Source organism: Phaethon lepturus, unplaced genomic scaffold, assembly GCF_000687285.1.
Source record: "Phaethon lepturus isolate BGI_N335 unplaced genomic scaffold, ASM68728v1 scaffold21612, whole genome shotgun sequence".
NCBI classification, from domain to species: domain Eukaryota; kingdom Metazoa; phylum Chordata; class Aves; order Phaethontiformes; family Phaethontidae; genus Phaethon; species Phaethon lepturus.
The window spans coordinates 5,230-19,190 of NW_010521576.1; the positions used below are offsets into that span (position 1 = coordinate 5,230).

Sequence of the window (13,961 nt, forward strand, 5' to 3'; positions counted from 1 at the left end):
TTCTTTACTGAACATACAAATCTGTTGAAAATAAAACTATCCAGGGAACCAGAATCAGGAGTTAAACAAAAACCAAAGAAATGGGGGTCTTTAGCAAAATACAAACATGGTTTCTAGCATGTCCCCAAAGGTCTTTTATAGTTCTCAGATTTTACTCTCACCTAATATACCTTTAATAAGCACATGATAATAGAAGTGTAACTAAAAAAAAAAAAGTTAGGGGAATTGCTTTCAACTGGCTCCACAAAGCCCCAAAAAACACAACTTCTGCGCAGCCCTGCCAGGAGGCAAGCAGAAACCTCAGAGATGCTCCGAAGCCTGGCAAGAATTCTTCCACTGCGATTGCTCAGCTTGAGCTCACACTTACAAGGTAACACCAGTTTCCTGAAGTCCAAAGCACCAAATACCAAGACCAGGACATAGACTAAGCAGCAGCAACAACTCTTTCATCTCTCACTAGGCTTTGATTATTACCTATTTCTCAAATAGCTATCTTTCTCTTCAGGCACCTAGTAAAGGTACTATAGTTTTTTTTTCAGCTTCTCACTGCAAATTACAACTCTCTTGTTCAAGACCAGTAGATATGTTTTGAAATAAAATGACAAAAAGATGAGCGGTATTCTCACTGCTGCCTTTTAAAATGTTTATAAGAGCAGCTTACTTCAGTGTGCCAAGCCACTGTGGCCCTAAACTACTGAATACTTTAGCACTTCGTTGTGTCTCAGGAAAACACACCACCACCACCCAATGAGAGCACATTTAGGGTACATGTGTCAGGTCAAATAAGAACTGTCAGATGAGGAAATGTGACTGTTTCAAATACAACATGCCAAGGGCCCAACATGCAAGTTGGGCACCTCAAAGCCTGACCATCTCCAGCCCTGAGTGATGTCCATGACAACTGGGAGCATTCTGCATCTCAATTTCAGACAGCTGAAAAGGTCTCTCTCTCCAAAAGGACACTCACAGCACTCAGCTTTGTCCTCCTCTCCACTCAGTGGAGAGAAACAGGCCCTTAGGGACATAATTGGGAGCCCTTTAGTTAGCTCTCTGCCCTTTGGAAAGGGCTATCCCTTTCCACTGACTGCAAAAGCAGACAAAGAAAATTAGCCAGCTAATTTAGTAGACTAAATGCAATTGGTTTCACAGCCAGCCTCTCCTTCCCAGAAAGGCTTTTGCCTCAGAGCAGTTTGAGTATTTTGTGTTATCATGTTTAATCATTCAGGAGTTTTCTTTGCCACAGCAACCAAACTGTATTTGTAGATAGTGTAAATGAATGCTATATGCTTTATCATTTGTTGGACAGTATCACAAATAGTTACAACTGCAAAAACACAAAGCTGGTGGTCTGTCAGTTCCCCTTGCTACCCTTTCTAGGGGAAGTGGAAGGATTCTTTGTTAGAGTTAATATAAGCACAACTTTTATTTACTACTGTTTTCTTTTGAAGTTCATGAAGCAAATAAAACCCCAAAATAAGAACTTTGAACAGGATATTTTAAAAAAAGAAACTGATAGAATTAGAAATTCACAGTTTATAACTAGGCCAATATCAAATTCCTTCAATAAACAGTATCCCTTCATTTGTCAATTAAAATGAAAGTCATGTGAACTTAATGTGTAAATATGTAAATTCATTCTAGAAATGTTGTATGTTATGTACAGTACAGACTTTACATCCTTGATGCATACTTGTTGAAATTGACTGACACTCATACATTTTCAGGAAAAAAAATATGTTTTATAACTGAATTTGCAGCAATAATTCATACATAAGTTTCTGTTGTCATGGATCCCCAACACAAGCGAGTACTTCAGAACACATAAGCATTTCAGGATGGAGAGTCTTTCAAAAGTATATTGGCATCACTTTTGCTTACTTTTTTTAATAATCAGAGGCCTTCCTATGGCACTTTCTACATTAAGTGCTATGGATTAAACTGGTAACAAATGAACAAAGGTGTTTTTGTTTTTAAATACAGGTGATAAAATTTATTTATTTTGCTTTAACTGCAGAAAAATAACATGGAGTTGTTTGATGTAACCCCATCTAGTTATTAAAACAAATCTCTCATACTCTAGCCTAACTGAGGTAGTGTTTGAAACTACTGTATGAGATATGCTAGCCCCATTTTTGGGAAAACTACATTATGTCCTTTGGAGTTTATACCACTGTTTGGTCCACTGTGATTGACATTTTGGTTTTACAGAAGCATTTATTTCTTATGACCAGAGAAGTCCAATTAGTCACTGGTGTGGTGTTTTCAGAGCATTTCAAACATGCCTTGACACACAGATATATTATTTGTGTCACTGACAATAAAAGAGTTGAATCAGTTTCTTTATGCTCCTTCTTTCAGTGGGAACTCATGAAAAGATAAACTCAGGAACTAAATTTGATTATGAGCAGCAACTTATAGATCTGCTTTACCAGAACCTCATGGTATGCAGTGCACATAAGAACTCAGTGAAGTGACAGCTGCAAAGCAGTGCTTACGTGGCAAGATGAAGTTTCCAATAAGAGCAAATAAATTCCACATTTCACTAGGAATCGTGTTTTACTGTTCACAGGACTACTTACTGAAATCTCCAGTAGCGTAGCCAGGAAGAACAGGGTTATGAGTGTCAGGATATATTTCACTTATCTTAAGTATTAATCAGACAATTATAAAAAAAATTGTAAAAGTGAATGGATAAAAATATGTTCTACCTTAGTACAGTCCAGCTGAACTATTCACCTATATCAAAATCAAAGGGTAATCCCTTCTGTTACAGGCATTCTAACAAAGGTGGCCTTTCTACTGTGTGTGTATATATATTTGCATATATTTATATTACCTTCTTATAAAGGCTTCTGAATCTTTATATCCATGATAAAATTAACAGGGATTCTTACTTTTTCTTTTTAAGCTTGCACTCATTAACTTAGAAACCTCAACTAGTAACATGACAGACAACTATTTCAGTCATTAAACAGTCACTGTATCATGTAACCTTTGCAACAAGTCTAAAATACCAATATAAAATTATAATTACTGTTGCTTCAAAATTTGCTACTTAAGGCTTTTCACTACAATTATTAGTACTATCTGATGCTTGATCACTAATCCATTGAAAATTCAAATCAAACCTTTGTTTTTATAAAAGGCTGTTTCCATGGAGCTTGGAAAACGCTCACAAAATTACATCTTCTCACAAAAGCAGCAATGATTAAACATCTTCAAGTTTAGTTTATACAATATTCATTTATCTGATACAAATCATGCTTTTTAAAGGTTTTTCGTTAAGATCAACATTCATACTAGATGAGCATGAGTATAGAAACTGCAAACACATGCATATCATTCAGGGAAAACAATCAGATTTCTGCATTTTAAGTTTAAATGATTTGTTATTTTTAAAATCAAACTGTAGTGAAAATCCTTAACTAGTTCAGATAAGATACATGTACATAAGTGTAATGAAATTGGAGAGACTGCTAATAAAATTACTTACAACTATAGTAATATTAAAATAACTTAAAGGAAACCTCAGATTCACAGAGGCTTTTCTTTCTGTCTGAAGTTACAAACCCCCAGGTAGTTATAAACAGTACAAAAACCAACAGAGAAGGGCTAACATTAATCCCCTGGTGACTAGATTACAGCATGGCTCCCCATTGCTGGCAATGGAATGCACGCTCATCTCCCTTGATTCCTGGTATCCAGGAGCTAAAAAGCAAGGCATCATTCTGCTTCTCTGGAACAGAATTGGAAGTCAATCATAAAAGATATCTCCTCTGTATCTTGTCCTTTTTTTTTTTTTTTTTTTTTTTTAATTTATGGTAAAAAAAAATGAAATGAAAACTCGTGGAGGTGTTCAGTGCTCGGCTCTTGCATATACTGGTAATTACTATTATTAAAACTATGGTCATGTTTAATAATTCCCCAAAGGGCTCAAAAGACTGAGGCAGTAATTGGTTAAGGAAGAAAAAGTTTTCAGTTCAGTCTTCAGGTACCAGTAGCTTCTGGAACAGTGTAGAAATGATGCTCCAAAGCTTTTTATCCAGTCAGTTGGAGGTTGTCTGAGGATTTCAGACAGTCTACATGCAATGTACTGCATGAGACAGAGGTCAGGATTCAGATGATGTATCAATTACTGGCTGGTTTGTTGGGGTTGTTAAAAAAGACTCTGCCGCTTAATAGCCTCTGCTGCTTCATGCATCTAAAAGAAAAAGACAGATGAAGTATTAATTGCGTCAGAGTTTTTACTAGAAAGACATCATAAAATAGTTTCCTTTAAGACATATCTGAAAGCATTCAGAACATGAAACCTGCACCCAGTTGGCACATTTTGGTGCATTCAATGCATCTGAACTCTCCACTTACTTGTAAGAACTGTACATCTTGAAATAGCTCCTGAATGAACCTTCGAGATGGAAGTCGAAATGTACAATGTGCTAACAAGTAGGACACCTCAGAGTAAAGGCATATGTCATCAAATGCTTGGGGATATTTCTCCTTAATTCTGATTGACAGGAAAAACAAAATTTTAAAAGTCTTGAACAGATTTCCATCATATTTTTTAAAACTGTTCAATTACATTTTGATTGTCATCATTAACAAAGCAGAACTCTTCAGTAAATAGCATTATACATTCTGGATCTGACGAAGCAAGAAAATCAGAAGAGAGAGCATTATTTTGTACCAAACGAAAATCCATATTGAGACAAAACAGAATATATAATTTGAAAGTTGTACAGAATCTCTGAGACCACCTAGTCTTAAAATAACAGATGTAGAAAGAGAACAGTATATCAAAGAATAGGCATCCATATGTACAGTAATAAAAAATACGAAAAACTAACTTAATTACCTGTAAGCTTTTTTAAAACTGAGCATCTCTGTGTTTTCTTTTAGCAGTCATATGTCAGTTTCCAACATCACTAGCCCAGAAACATACATTTTTTTATTATAACATGTAATCCCTGGATTTATAGTCCTATATTTTAACATGAGTTTTTCTATAAATTAATTCCAGTAGTTTTAATTCTTTAATTAATTCTTGCTTAAAGCAGATTTGTGTTTCTCAAGAAGTTACTTTCAGATTGTTATTCTGGTTATCTGATATATATTATTTGGCACAAATAACAAAAAAGAATTATAATTTCTTTTTTAAAGATGCATGGCATAATGGATATGTAATGAAACATCACTACAGTTGAATTACTGATTTGAAAAATAATGGGGAAGACTAAGAAATTAAAAACAGAACAAACATTAAAAGGAAAATTCTTTGCTTAGCTTTTATGTTACATTCAGTCATCCCCTGTAACCCACAATAATACCTGCTTGACAATTTTTTGAGAAGTCAGAAATAAGGTGAATCACTATCTCAGAGATCTTAGAAAATACATACAACTAAATGTTGCTAAAACATCTGAAATGTATTTAACTTACGTCAGGAGTCCAGTTTCATGGCCCTTAGTTCCTACTGAACTACTCAAATTGATTACTAAACGTAAGACTTCTTTTCGCAGAAGTATTCTGCACACTGGTGTATCATCTGGGATTGATTTTACTCCTGGAAAAACAAATTCAACAGTATGGAGTTTAAGCAGAACAGTCTTTGATTGTGCTAATCTTATGCCACATAAGTCTGTTTTAGCATAACACACACGAGTACGTATGTATGTATTCTGAACTACCAATAAATATTCCCATTAAAATTAAAACAAACAAAAACATTCTTTTCATGAATTTTAACATGGAAATATTTAAAAAAGGTAAACTAGCATTTCATAAATGCCGTATGACATTTAGAAAAATCTGTGAGATTCAATTACAGTGCTGTCTCTATCACTAAATCATGTTGCAAACTGGGTGATTACCTGCTCTGACTGCATCAGATACTGGCAAAATTAGCAACCAGCTACTTCATAAGAAATTATGATAATTCAAAATGTAAAACACAAGCCTAAAAAAGAAATGTCTCTCTCTCTATAGAAATTCAGTAATTTTTTTAAAAGATTTTTTTTTTAAAAACTAACACCACTGTGGGAGAAAAAGGCAATCAATTTGATTGTAATGTTGGATACAGAGCTGCATTTACATTACCTGCAAAAATGTCATAAAGCTAAAGCAGAACAGTTTGAAAGTATGTCATCTACCATAGTCATTGACAATGCAACTACTGTGTCCAGAGAAGGGCAACAAAGCTGGTGAGGGGGCTGGAGCACAAGTCTTATAAGGAGTGGCTGAGGGAACTGGGGTTGTTCAGTCTGGAGAAGAGGAGGCTGAGAGGAGCCCTTATCGCTCTCTACAACTACCTGAAAGGGGGTTGTGGAGACGAGGGTGTTGGCCTCTTCTCCCAAGTAACTAGTGATAGGACAAGAGGAAATGGCCTCAAGTTGCACCAGGGGAGGTTTAGATTGGATATTAGGAAAAATTTCTTCACCGACTGGTCAGGCATTGGAACAGGCTGCCCAGGGAGGTGGTGGCGTCACCATCTCTGGAAGTGTTCAAAAAACGTGTGGATGTGGCGCTTCAGGTCATGGTTTAGGGGACACGGTGGCGCTGGATTAATGGTTGGGCTTGATGGTCTTGAAGGTCCTTTCCAACCTAGTGATTCTGTGATTCTGTGTGATACCTTCCTGGATAATGATTAGGGCATCCAAAGTGGGTTTTTTGAGTAGTTGTTTCTGTTGTTGTTTGTTTGTTTGTTTAAATAAAGAGCATTACTTTGTTGCAGTATATATAAATAAAATATTATTTTTCCACAATACCGAAAAAATACTTTAAGAGTCTCTAATAATCATAAGGCTTTCAAACTTACCAAGTACAAGCTCTGTACTCTTGGTGCTGCTAGCTGAACTACGGGATACTGCATCACTACAGCTTGAAATTCCAGAAAATTTTGAGGAATGCACATCTAAGTGACTGTGTATGGTCTGCCCACACCAGTCAGTATATGGAATGTCTGAAAAATCTGATAGAAACAAGATGTTGCATCTTTGTTATTCACACTTTTCCTCACTTCAAACGCTTTTCTTATTTTTTAAACAATGTTAAGCATGCAAGACACTAATGCATTATGTACGGTAACTATCAGCATATAAAACAGCTGGAAACTAGATGTTCGATTTTGGACAATTCATACTCAAAACATCTAAAAATAACTTTTTTTGAGTCTTATAATACTAGAGTGAAAATAATCAAGTCTTAAGTACTGACAGAAGCCTATAAAACTGTAATCACATGTGGAGCTCATGTAAAATAGAGCATGGATATATCAATAACATAATAAAGATGCTCTTGCATTGCACAAGCTTTTTGTTCATACAATTACCACAGGTCTTGCAGAAAGGGCTCTGACTTCATCAACAGAAAGATGTGACAAGTAAGATTCTTCTGGGAGGTTTCACTATCTACAGCCTTTGACATTTTGGATGTAGAGAGACGAATGTAAAATCCAAGCTTTTAATTGTTGCGCAGTTAACAGAACCACAGAAAACCATAGGTCTGAAGTGACTTCTGGAGATCACCTAGTTCAACCCCTTGCTCAAAGGGCTCGCTTCAAAATGAGATCAAGTCACACTGCAAAGAGTTTTCCCCCTTATGTTTAACTGGGATTTCTATTCCAACAGCACATGCTTTGTGCTTCTGACAAGAGCCTGGCTCTGCCTCACCTGTAATCCCCTCATGCTAATTGAAGACTACAATTGGGATTTTATTTGCCATCTCTTCTCAATACTGAACTTGAGCTCAAACTCATCTCTCTCAGCCATTCCTCACATTTTGTGCATCCTCACATTTTGTGCATCATCCCCCTTGCCAGCAGTACTCTTTGTGTTACTACCTGAATGCATAACACTTGTAAAATGGTAAGGATTCCTACTAAGCAAAATTGGAATTTCTATTACAGGATTATCTTTTTATTATAGACATTGTAAAAAGGCATGTAACTGGCAAGCTCTGCAGAAAAGGTTAGGAAGAAAATAATTCTGAATCTGATCCGATTCTCAAAATATGAAGAAAGAAGACTAAATCCCAGAAGTTACAGCTCAACTTCAACAGACTCCTCAATCAGCTTTCCTTTGTTTTGTTTTATGGTACAGACTTGCTTTGAAGTCAGACTTTTCATTAGTTTGACCATAAACCTCAGCTTTCAGGACATTGATTTGTAAATACTAAATAAGGTTTTGAATTTTATATTTTGATAAGGTTTTAGAAATACGACCACAGAAATACCATTGGTTACATAGTGAGCTTATTAAGAAGAATTAATTTCAAGGTCAATAGTCAGTAAGAACACCCCCCCAACCCAACAAACACACTCTTACAGATTCATCAGTTTTAGAGATGAACAAAATTCAATATTGTCATTCAGTTTTATCACACTTCCCCACAAGGAACACTAACCTGTATGACTATATGAAGAGTTTACTTTGTTGTTAGACTGATAACCCAGTATTTGAATGCAGACACAGTAAAGGCAATTCTCATCTGTGTGCTCCTGTAGCCCTGTATCCTCTGTATTTTCTAAAAACTGAGAGGCATCTGAACGGCTGGTATTCATTATTTCTGTGAGACTGATCTGCTGTTGGAGCATCTGAAAAGGACTTTTGACAACATCACTTATACCTGATGGAAGACCTGTAGATGAGCAATTCAACATCAGAAAAAACCCAAAACCACCCAATGTTAATAAAACATTATTTCAATTAAATTTCCCCTTTTAAGCCTTTTAAGGCTGGGAGGGGTGTGTGGGTGCGTGTGTGAAGATCTAGAAACTTTTTTTGAATGGTTAAGGCTCCCAAGATTTGTTAGCATTCAGGAAATAAACATCGCATTTTAGTCCCAGCTTATCATATATAACAAAACACTGCAAAGGACAGAATTCAACCTCTAAACACACATACTGTAAGAAGATATGTGGTAAATCCTAACATATCAAAATTAGTAACAGTAATACCCATGTAACATTAATGTTATAAATTTTCATAGTATCAAACAAGATTAGTACAACAATATACCAGATATATAAATGACATACGCACCAATGAAAACAGAAACACAATTTAAAAAACTGTAACTTAGTGCCTGTAATAGGATGAAACTAGACTCAACAGTGCAGAAACAAGCCAAAGACACTTTAGTGACATGCTCTTCCCTGGGTGGAAAATACCAACAAATACAATTTTGAACAGGCCTAATCCTAACTTTACACTGAAACTACAGAAACACACTTTCAGGAAAGTCATCTTTATATATTACATTAACAACACAAGAGGAAAAAAAAATAATCAGTTAAGATGTGTCTATTTGGAAGTTCAAAGTGCTTGTAATAAAATTCCAGTTAACTAAGAAGCAAGACAACAGCTATCCTATACTATTTTAGGACCAGTATCAATGTTTCTTCTTCAGTTGTCCTACTGAAAAGATACATATTGATGCCCTACAGATTTACGACTACTCTGGAGTAAAAAGAAAGCGCATTCCAGAACAAGCCAGGCATTACAGAGCACTTGCAATTTTCTTGTACCATGTTCCATCACCTCCGCTGATCAACTGTCACAGAAACATCACAGAAAGACAAAATTTACTTTCTGAAATACACATCTAACACCTTTATTGGTTCCTATAAATTCACATGTCAAAGGGGAGTCAAAATATAACAGCTCAATATATATGTGGCATACAAATTTTATCTTAGCCTAAGTTTTGTTACTTTCTTCAATGCAGTATCACTACCAGTCTTCAATTAACATTAGCTCATGTTATAATCAAAGATACGTAGACTTTCCTTCTTAGTTTATTAGAGCTGGATCAAGCTTTGAAGCAACACCCCATTATCTTGAACTACATAAACCATTAATAGCCACTATCCTAAATCCAGAACACAGCTCAAAAATTAACATCTAAAACCAACATTTTCTGTAAAGAAAAATCAACAAATAAAACCCAACACCCCACCTCATCCAATGTACAAACAAACAACAGAAAGGTACAGAAGAGGAACAAAACCGATACCTTCTGCATCAGGTGCAAAGACCCTAGCTCCACGGTCATCAAATGGAAGTATGGTTTTCTTCTGGAAATATGGAGTTTCCTTTACCTGGAATATTCAAGTGAAAGTTAAAATTAGCACAGGTGATAATTATATACAAAGGAAAAACAGATATTTTTTATGAGGAAATAAAATGTTGTCAATTTTTTACTTCAGGAAAAAGATCTAATTGGAGGAAGAAATTAAGAATGGGTTCCTGAGTAGTAAAGAAAAGCCAATGAGAAAAACATACATTTGTGAATGAACATTTATTAAGCAAGGCTTATGAACAGTCAGTAAATGGTAAAACATAGTGGTGACAGGCTGTAAGGAAACCAGTGACCCAAAAGTGGCTATTAATGATTTGTCCATGATCACTCTACACCACTGGAGACCTCAGGAAAGTAGAGCAAAACCACCCAGGACATCTAAAATGTTGCCTGTAAGATGTTGCAGAATCGAGAAGTGTCTCAACTCTACAAAAAGTGTTGAGAGAAGTGAGGCAACATAAACATACCATAAAGACTATGGAGGAGAAATAAAATAATCATTTCATAGAAGGGAAATAGAAGCAGGTATGATGAAAAACCTTGCCTTTAGCTCTAGCTTTAGTAATTTTTTGAGATTAGTAAGAAAGGAATTTAGGTTTGAAAGGCAAAGACCAAGTAAACTAAAGACAAGGAAGCCACTGATTTACCTTTGACATAGACCATGTCCTGTTTTTGATAATTAGGTAACAGAATACTAAACATTGTGATGCATCAGTTTGTTAGATGGGAATGTGTTTTAACTAAGTAGAGAGAGGAAGGCAACTGATAAGACAATTAAGATAATCTGTTTTAACTTAAAGAAATATATCTGTGAGGTTAAGTAAAGACAATACAATTTAATGCTATGATGATAGATGTACAAATAAAGTTATATTAAATCAAGATCACGGTAGCAGAAGTCATAGTAGCAGGAAGTTTACCATGGGATTATGCACATCATTTATGGTTGACCAATGAACATATCAATTAGTTGGCTAAAGAGATATTAACAAATGTCCACAGACTATGCTAATTTTAGTATAAAAGCTAGCCATCAACTAAGAATCTTATGACAGTATATGTATGCTACCACTGTTTAACATACTTCTAACCTAGTCTGTGTCATTATTTGCAAAATACAAAATAGACTAGCACTATTCTGTAAACAGGGTTAGAAAAGTAACTCTAAAAAAAAAAAAGTAACCCTAACTCCAAAGCACGTTCCTTGAAAGTACCACATCCTGTTTTCCTCATTTCTGTAGATCTAATCTATTCTGATGATAATGCAACAGTTAACTACCTTCCAGTATGAAAATGCAAATGAACCCATTAAGTTATCACATACATACCTGAAATATTTCATTGATATCCACTGGGAGAGCAAGGCCAATGTAATCATCAGAGCTACCATATGTAGCATTAGAAACCATGGAGCGAACAGAGGAGGAACGCTGAAGCGTGTTTTGGTTAATAGGACTTAATAAATCTTCTTTATCTAATGAAGCGTAACTTAAAGCTTTCATGAACCTGTAACATTGAAATAACAGATCACAACCTTGGTAAATCTCTCATTATGACACATTACAAGTAAGGACTGCTGACACAAAGACTATCCCTCATCTTCCCATTGTAGAACCCAGAGCTTGTTACTCTGTCAAATTACAGCTATAGGCTCATTGCTTTTGTTCTGTCTCATGTTGTATTCCATGGTTTAGCAGTTCCTTAGGTAAAAATTTGTGTTTTTTTTTTTTTATGTCCTGGGACAGAGACTTGAAAGATAGCAGAATAGAACTTCTGCTTAAGAGGTTGCCAACCCTGTAAGAACACAAATTTTCTCCAACTTACCAGGCTTCAAAGATTTACAGCCCAGACAGTCAGTAAAGATTTAGGCTTTTAAACTGCTAACACAGAGCTTGAGCCTGCTAGGTACCAGAGATGTGAGCAAGGAACATTTTTTTCCTGTATTCTAAAGGAGCCACCCACTGGGTCATCCAAGCATGGAAGAAGAATTTGCTAAACATGAACAGACAAAGAACAAACTTGAACCTGCAATGTGAGTAGAGCTGACTGTGACAAGCAGCCTGAGGAACAAAGAAAGAAATAGGTTGGGAAAGGAGACAGGAAAGAGGAGGCTGGAGAACAAGTCCTCAGTGCTGATCAGAGTCCTGATGATGGAAATCTCTCATTTGGCCATCTCTCATTTTACTTTTTACATTGAAGATAAAAATCTATTAATACTTTCTGCTAATCAACCTAAGTAGATGGTCTATGCAGTGGATTAAAGCTTCCTAGTAAAAAGAGACACTCCTTAGGAACAGTAAATTTTTATTATATTATTGCAAATTATTATACATTTGAAGGTAAGTACAGTGAACATTTTATTTCTTGAGCTGGACTTTCTGCCTTGGAAATAATTTTCTATCATTTTTTTCTTTTAGATGGGCAATTAAAATGTCTTCTCATCCATAACAGCTTAAACAGATTTATACTGAGATAAAAATAAATTATTATGGTTTGACTATGTGTTGTTCAAGACATTATTATGCAATAGGAATGTGCAGAACACAGATTATAGGACATCCACAGTTTTCTTGCTACTAATTCTGACCAATGCTAATTACAGTAGCAGTGGACTTGCAATAAAACTCAAGCCATACTTCAAAACCCAGAGTTACCATTTGCATTAGTTATTTCATAATAAAGCATTCTGTAGTTACTCTCAAGATGAAGATATACATATTAATCCTAAACAATTGTCCCTGCTTCTCTTGGAAAAGCTAACAGATACACCATTAGTAGTGATAAACACTGATAAGTTTTCATGAAATCATGTCTGCCTCACAAAATAATTTGTGCAAAGAAATAAGCTTTTCAACCTTTTGAACAAATGGAACAACTAGAAACATCACCAAAGTCAATTTACAGCTGCTACTTGCTATGAACTCCTGAATTTGTGAATGAAGCATGAATAAAAAAAAAATTTTCTGAAGACTGACAGAAGAATGGCCAAAGACAAAAAAGGACAGAGTATTTCTTTCCAATTTATTACTTAAACAGCAATTAGACAATATTTAGCTGGAAGTAGTAACATACTCTGAAATTAAAAGGACCACAATTATTCAGTGGAGACACTCAGCCATAACCAGTAAGAAAAATACATATACTAGTTAAATCATAGTCTTTCCAATCAATTATATCAGTAACCAAGACAATCTGACAATCTTTTGTAATATGTACATCTGCAATTTTTTAACCTTCTCAGATACAAGCACTCCAGTCATTTCAGTTCGTTAAACAGGTCAGCTCAAATCCTTGCACCTAACAACTGATACGAGAGATCATGAACAGCTAAGCACCAGGAATACTGTTAGTATTACACTGCATGCTGAGTCTCAGGATGAAAGTCCACTGCAGGGAGGCTGCTTTGCATATCAAGTGCATGACTGCAAGGAACAGTACAGCATGACTAAAGAACGACAAGAAACAGAACAGCATGACCACAGCCACAACAGAATCTGTACTGCCACTGAAATGACACTGATTTGTTCCTGCATTAGCACAGGAAGCCAGTGACAGAGCAAGGAACAGCACTTCTGATTTCAAGGATAGTGCAGCTTAACTACTGAATCGTCCTTAATTTAGTCAGCACACGCAGTCTAGTTCTAACTTAACTGAATGAAGGGAACAAAACTTCACTTTTATGGCATCTTTGCAGAATCATGTGAAAATATAAAAAAAAAAAACTAATGTTGCTCTTAATCAGGAAGGAAACTTTTAGCTACACAAAGTTTTTAGTCTGGAGAAGGCTGAGAGGGGACCTTATCACTGTCTATAAATATCTGAAGGGTGGCTGTCAGGAGGATGGAGCCAGTCTCTTTTCAGTAGTGCCCAGTGACAGGACAAGGGGC

The 13,961-nt window shown here is 35.7% G+C and overlaps 1 protein-coding gene across 1 annotated transcript in view; it reads right to left on the reverse strand.

Moving 5' to 3' along the window:
- Positions 1-4,109: 4,109 nt before the first annotated feature.
- RICTOR (RPTOR independent companion of MTOR, complex 2) overlaps positions 4,110-13,961 on the reverse strand; it is a gene marked incomplete at its 5' end in the record, with an annotated part of 15,129 nt that continues 5,277 nt past the window's right edge. Inside the window, 7 exons of the mRNA XM_010281579.1 lie at positions 4,110-4,166; positions 4,366-4,504; positions 5,437-5,560; positions 6,812-6,964; positions 8,398-8,631; positions 10,009-10,093; positions 11,403-11,580. Coding sequence (XP_010279881.1) covers positions 4,110-4,166; positions 4,366-4,504; positions 5,437-5,560; positions 6,812-6,964; positions 8,398-8,631; positions 10,009-10,093; positions 11,403-11,580 — 970 coding nt within the window. The remainder of the gene's footprint in view (positions 4,167-4,365; positions 4,505-5,436; positions 5,561-6,811; positions 6,965-8,397; positions 8,632-10,008; positions 10,094-11,402; positions 11,581-13,961) is intronic.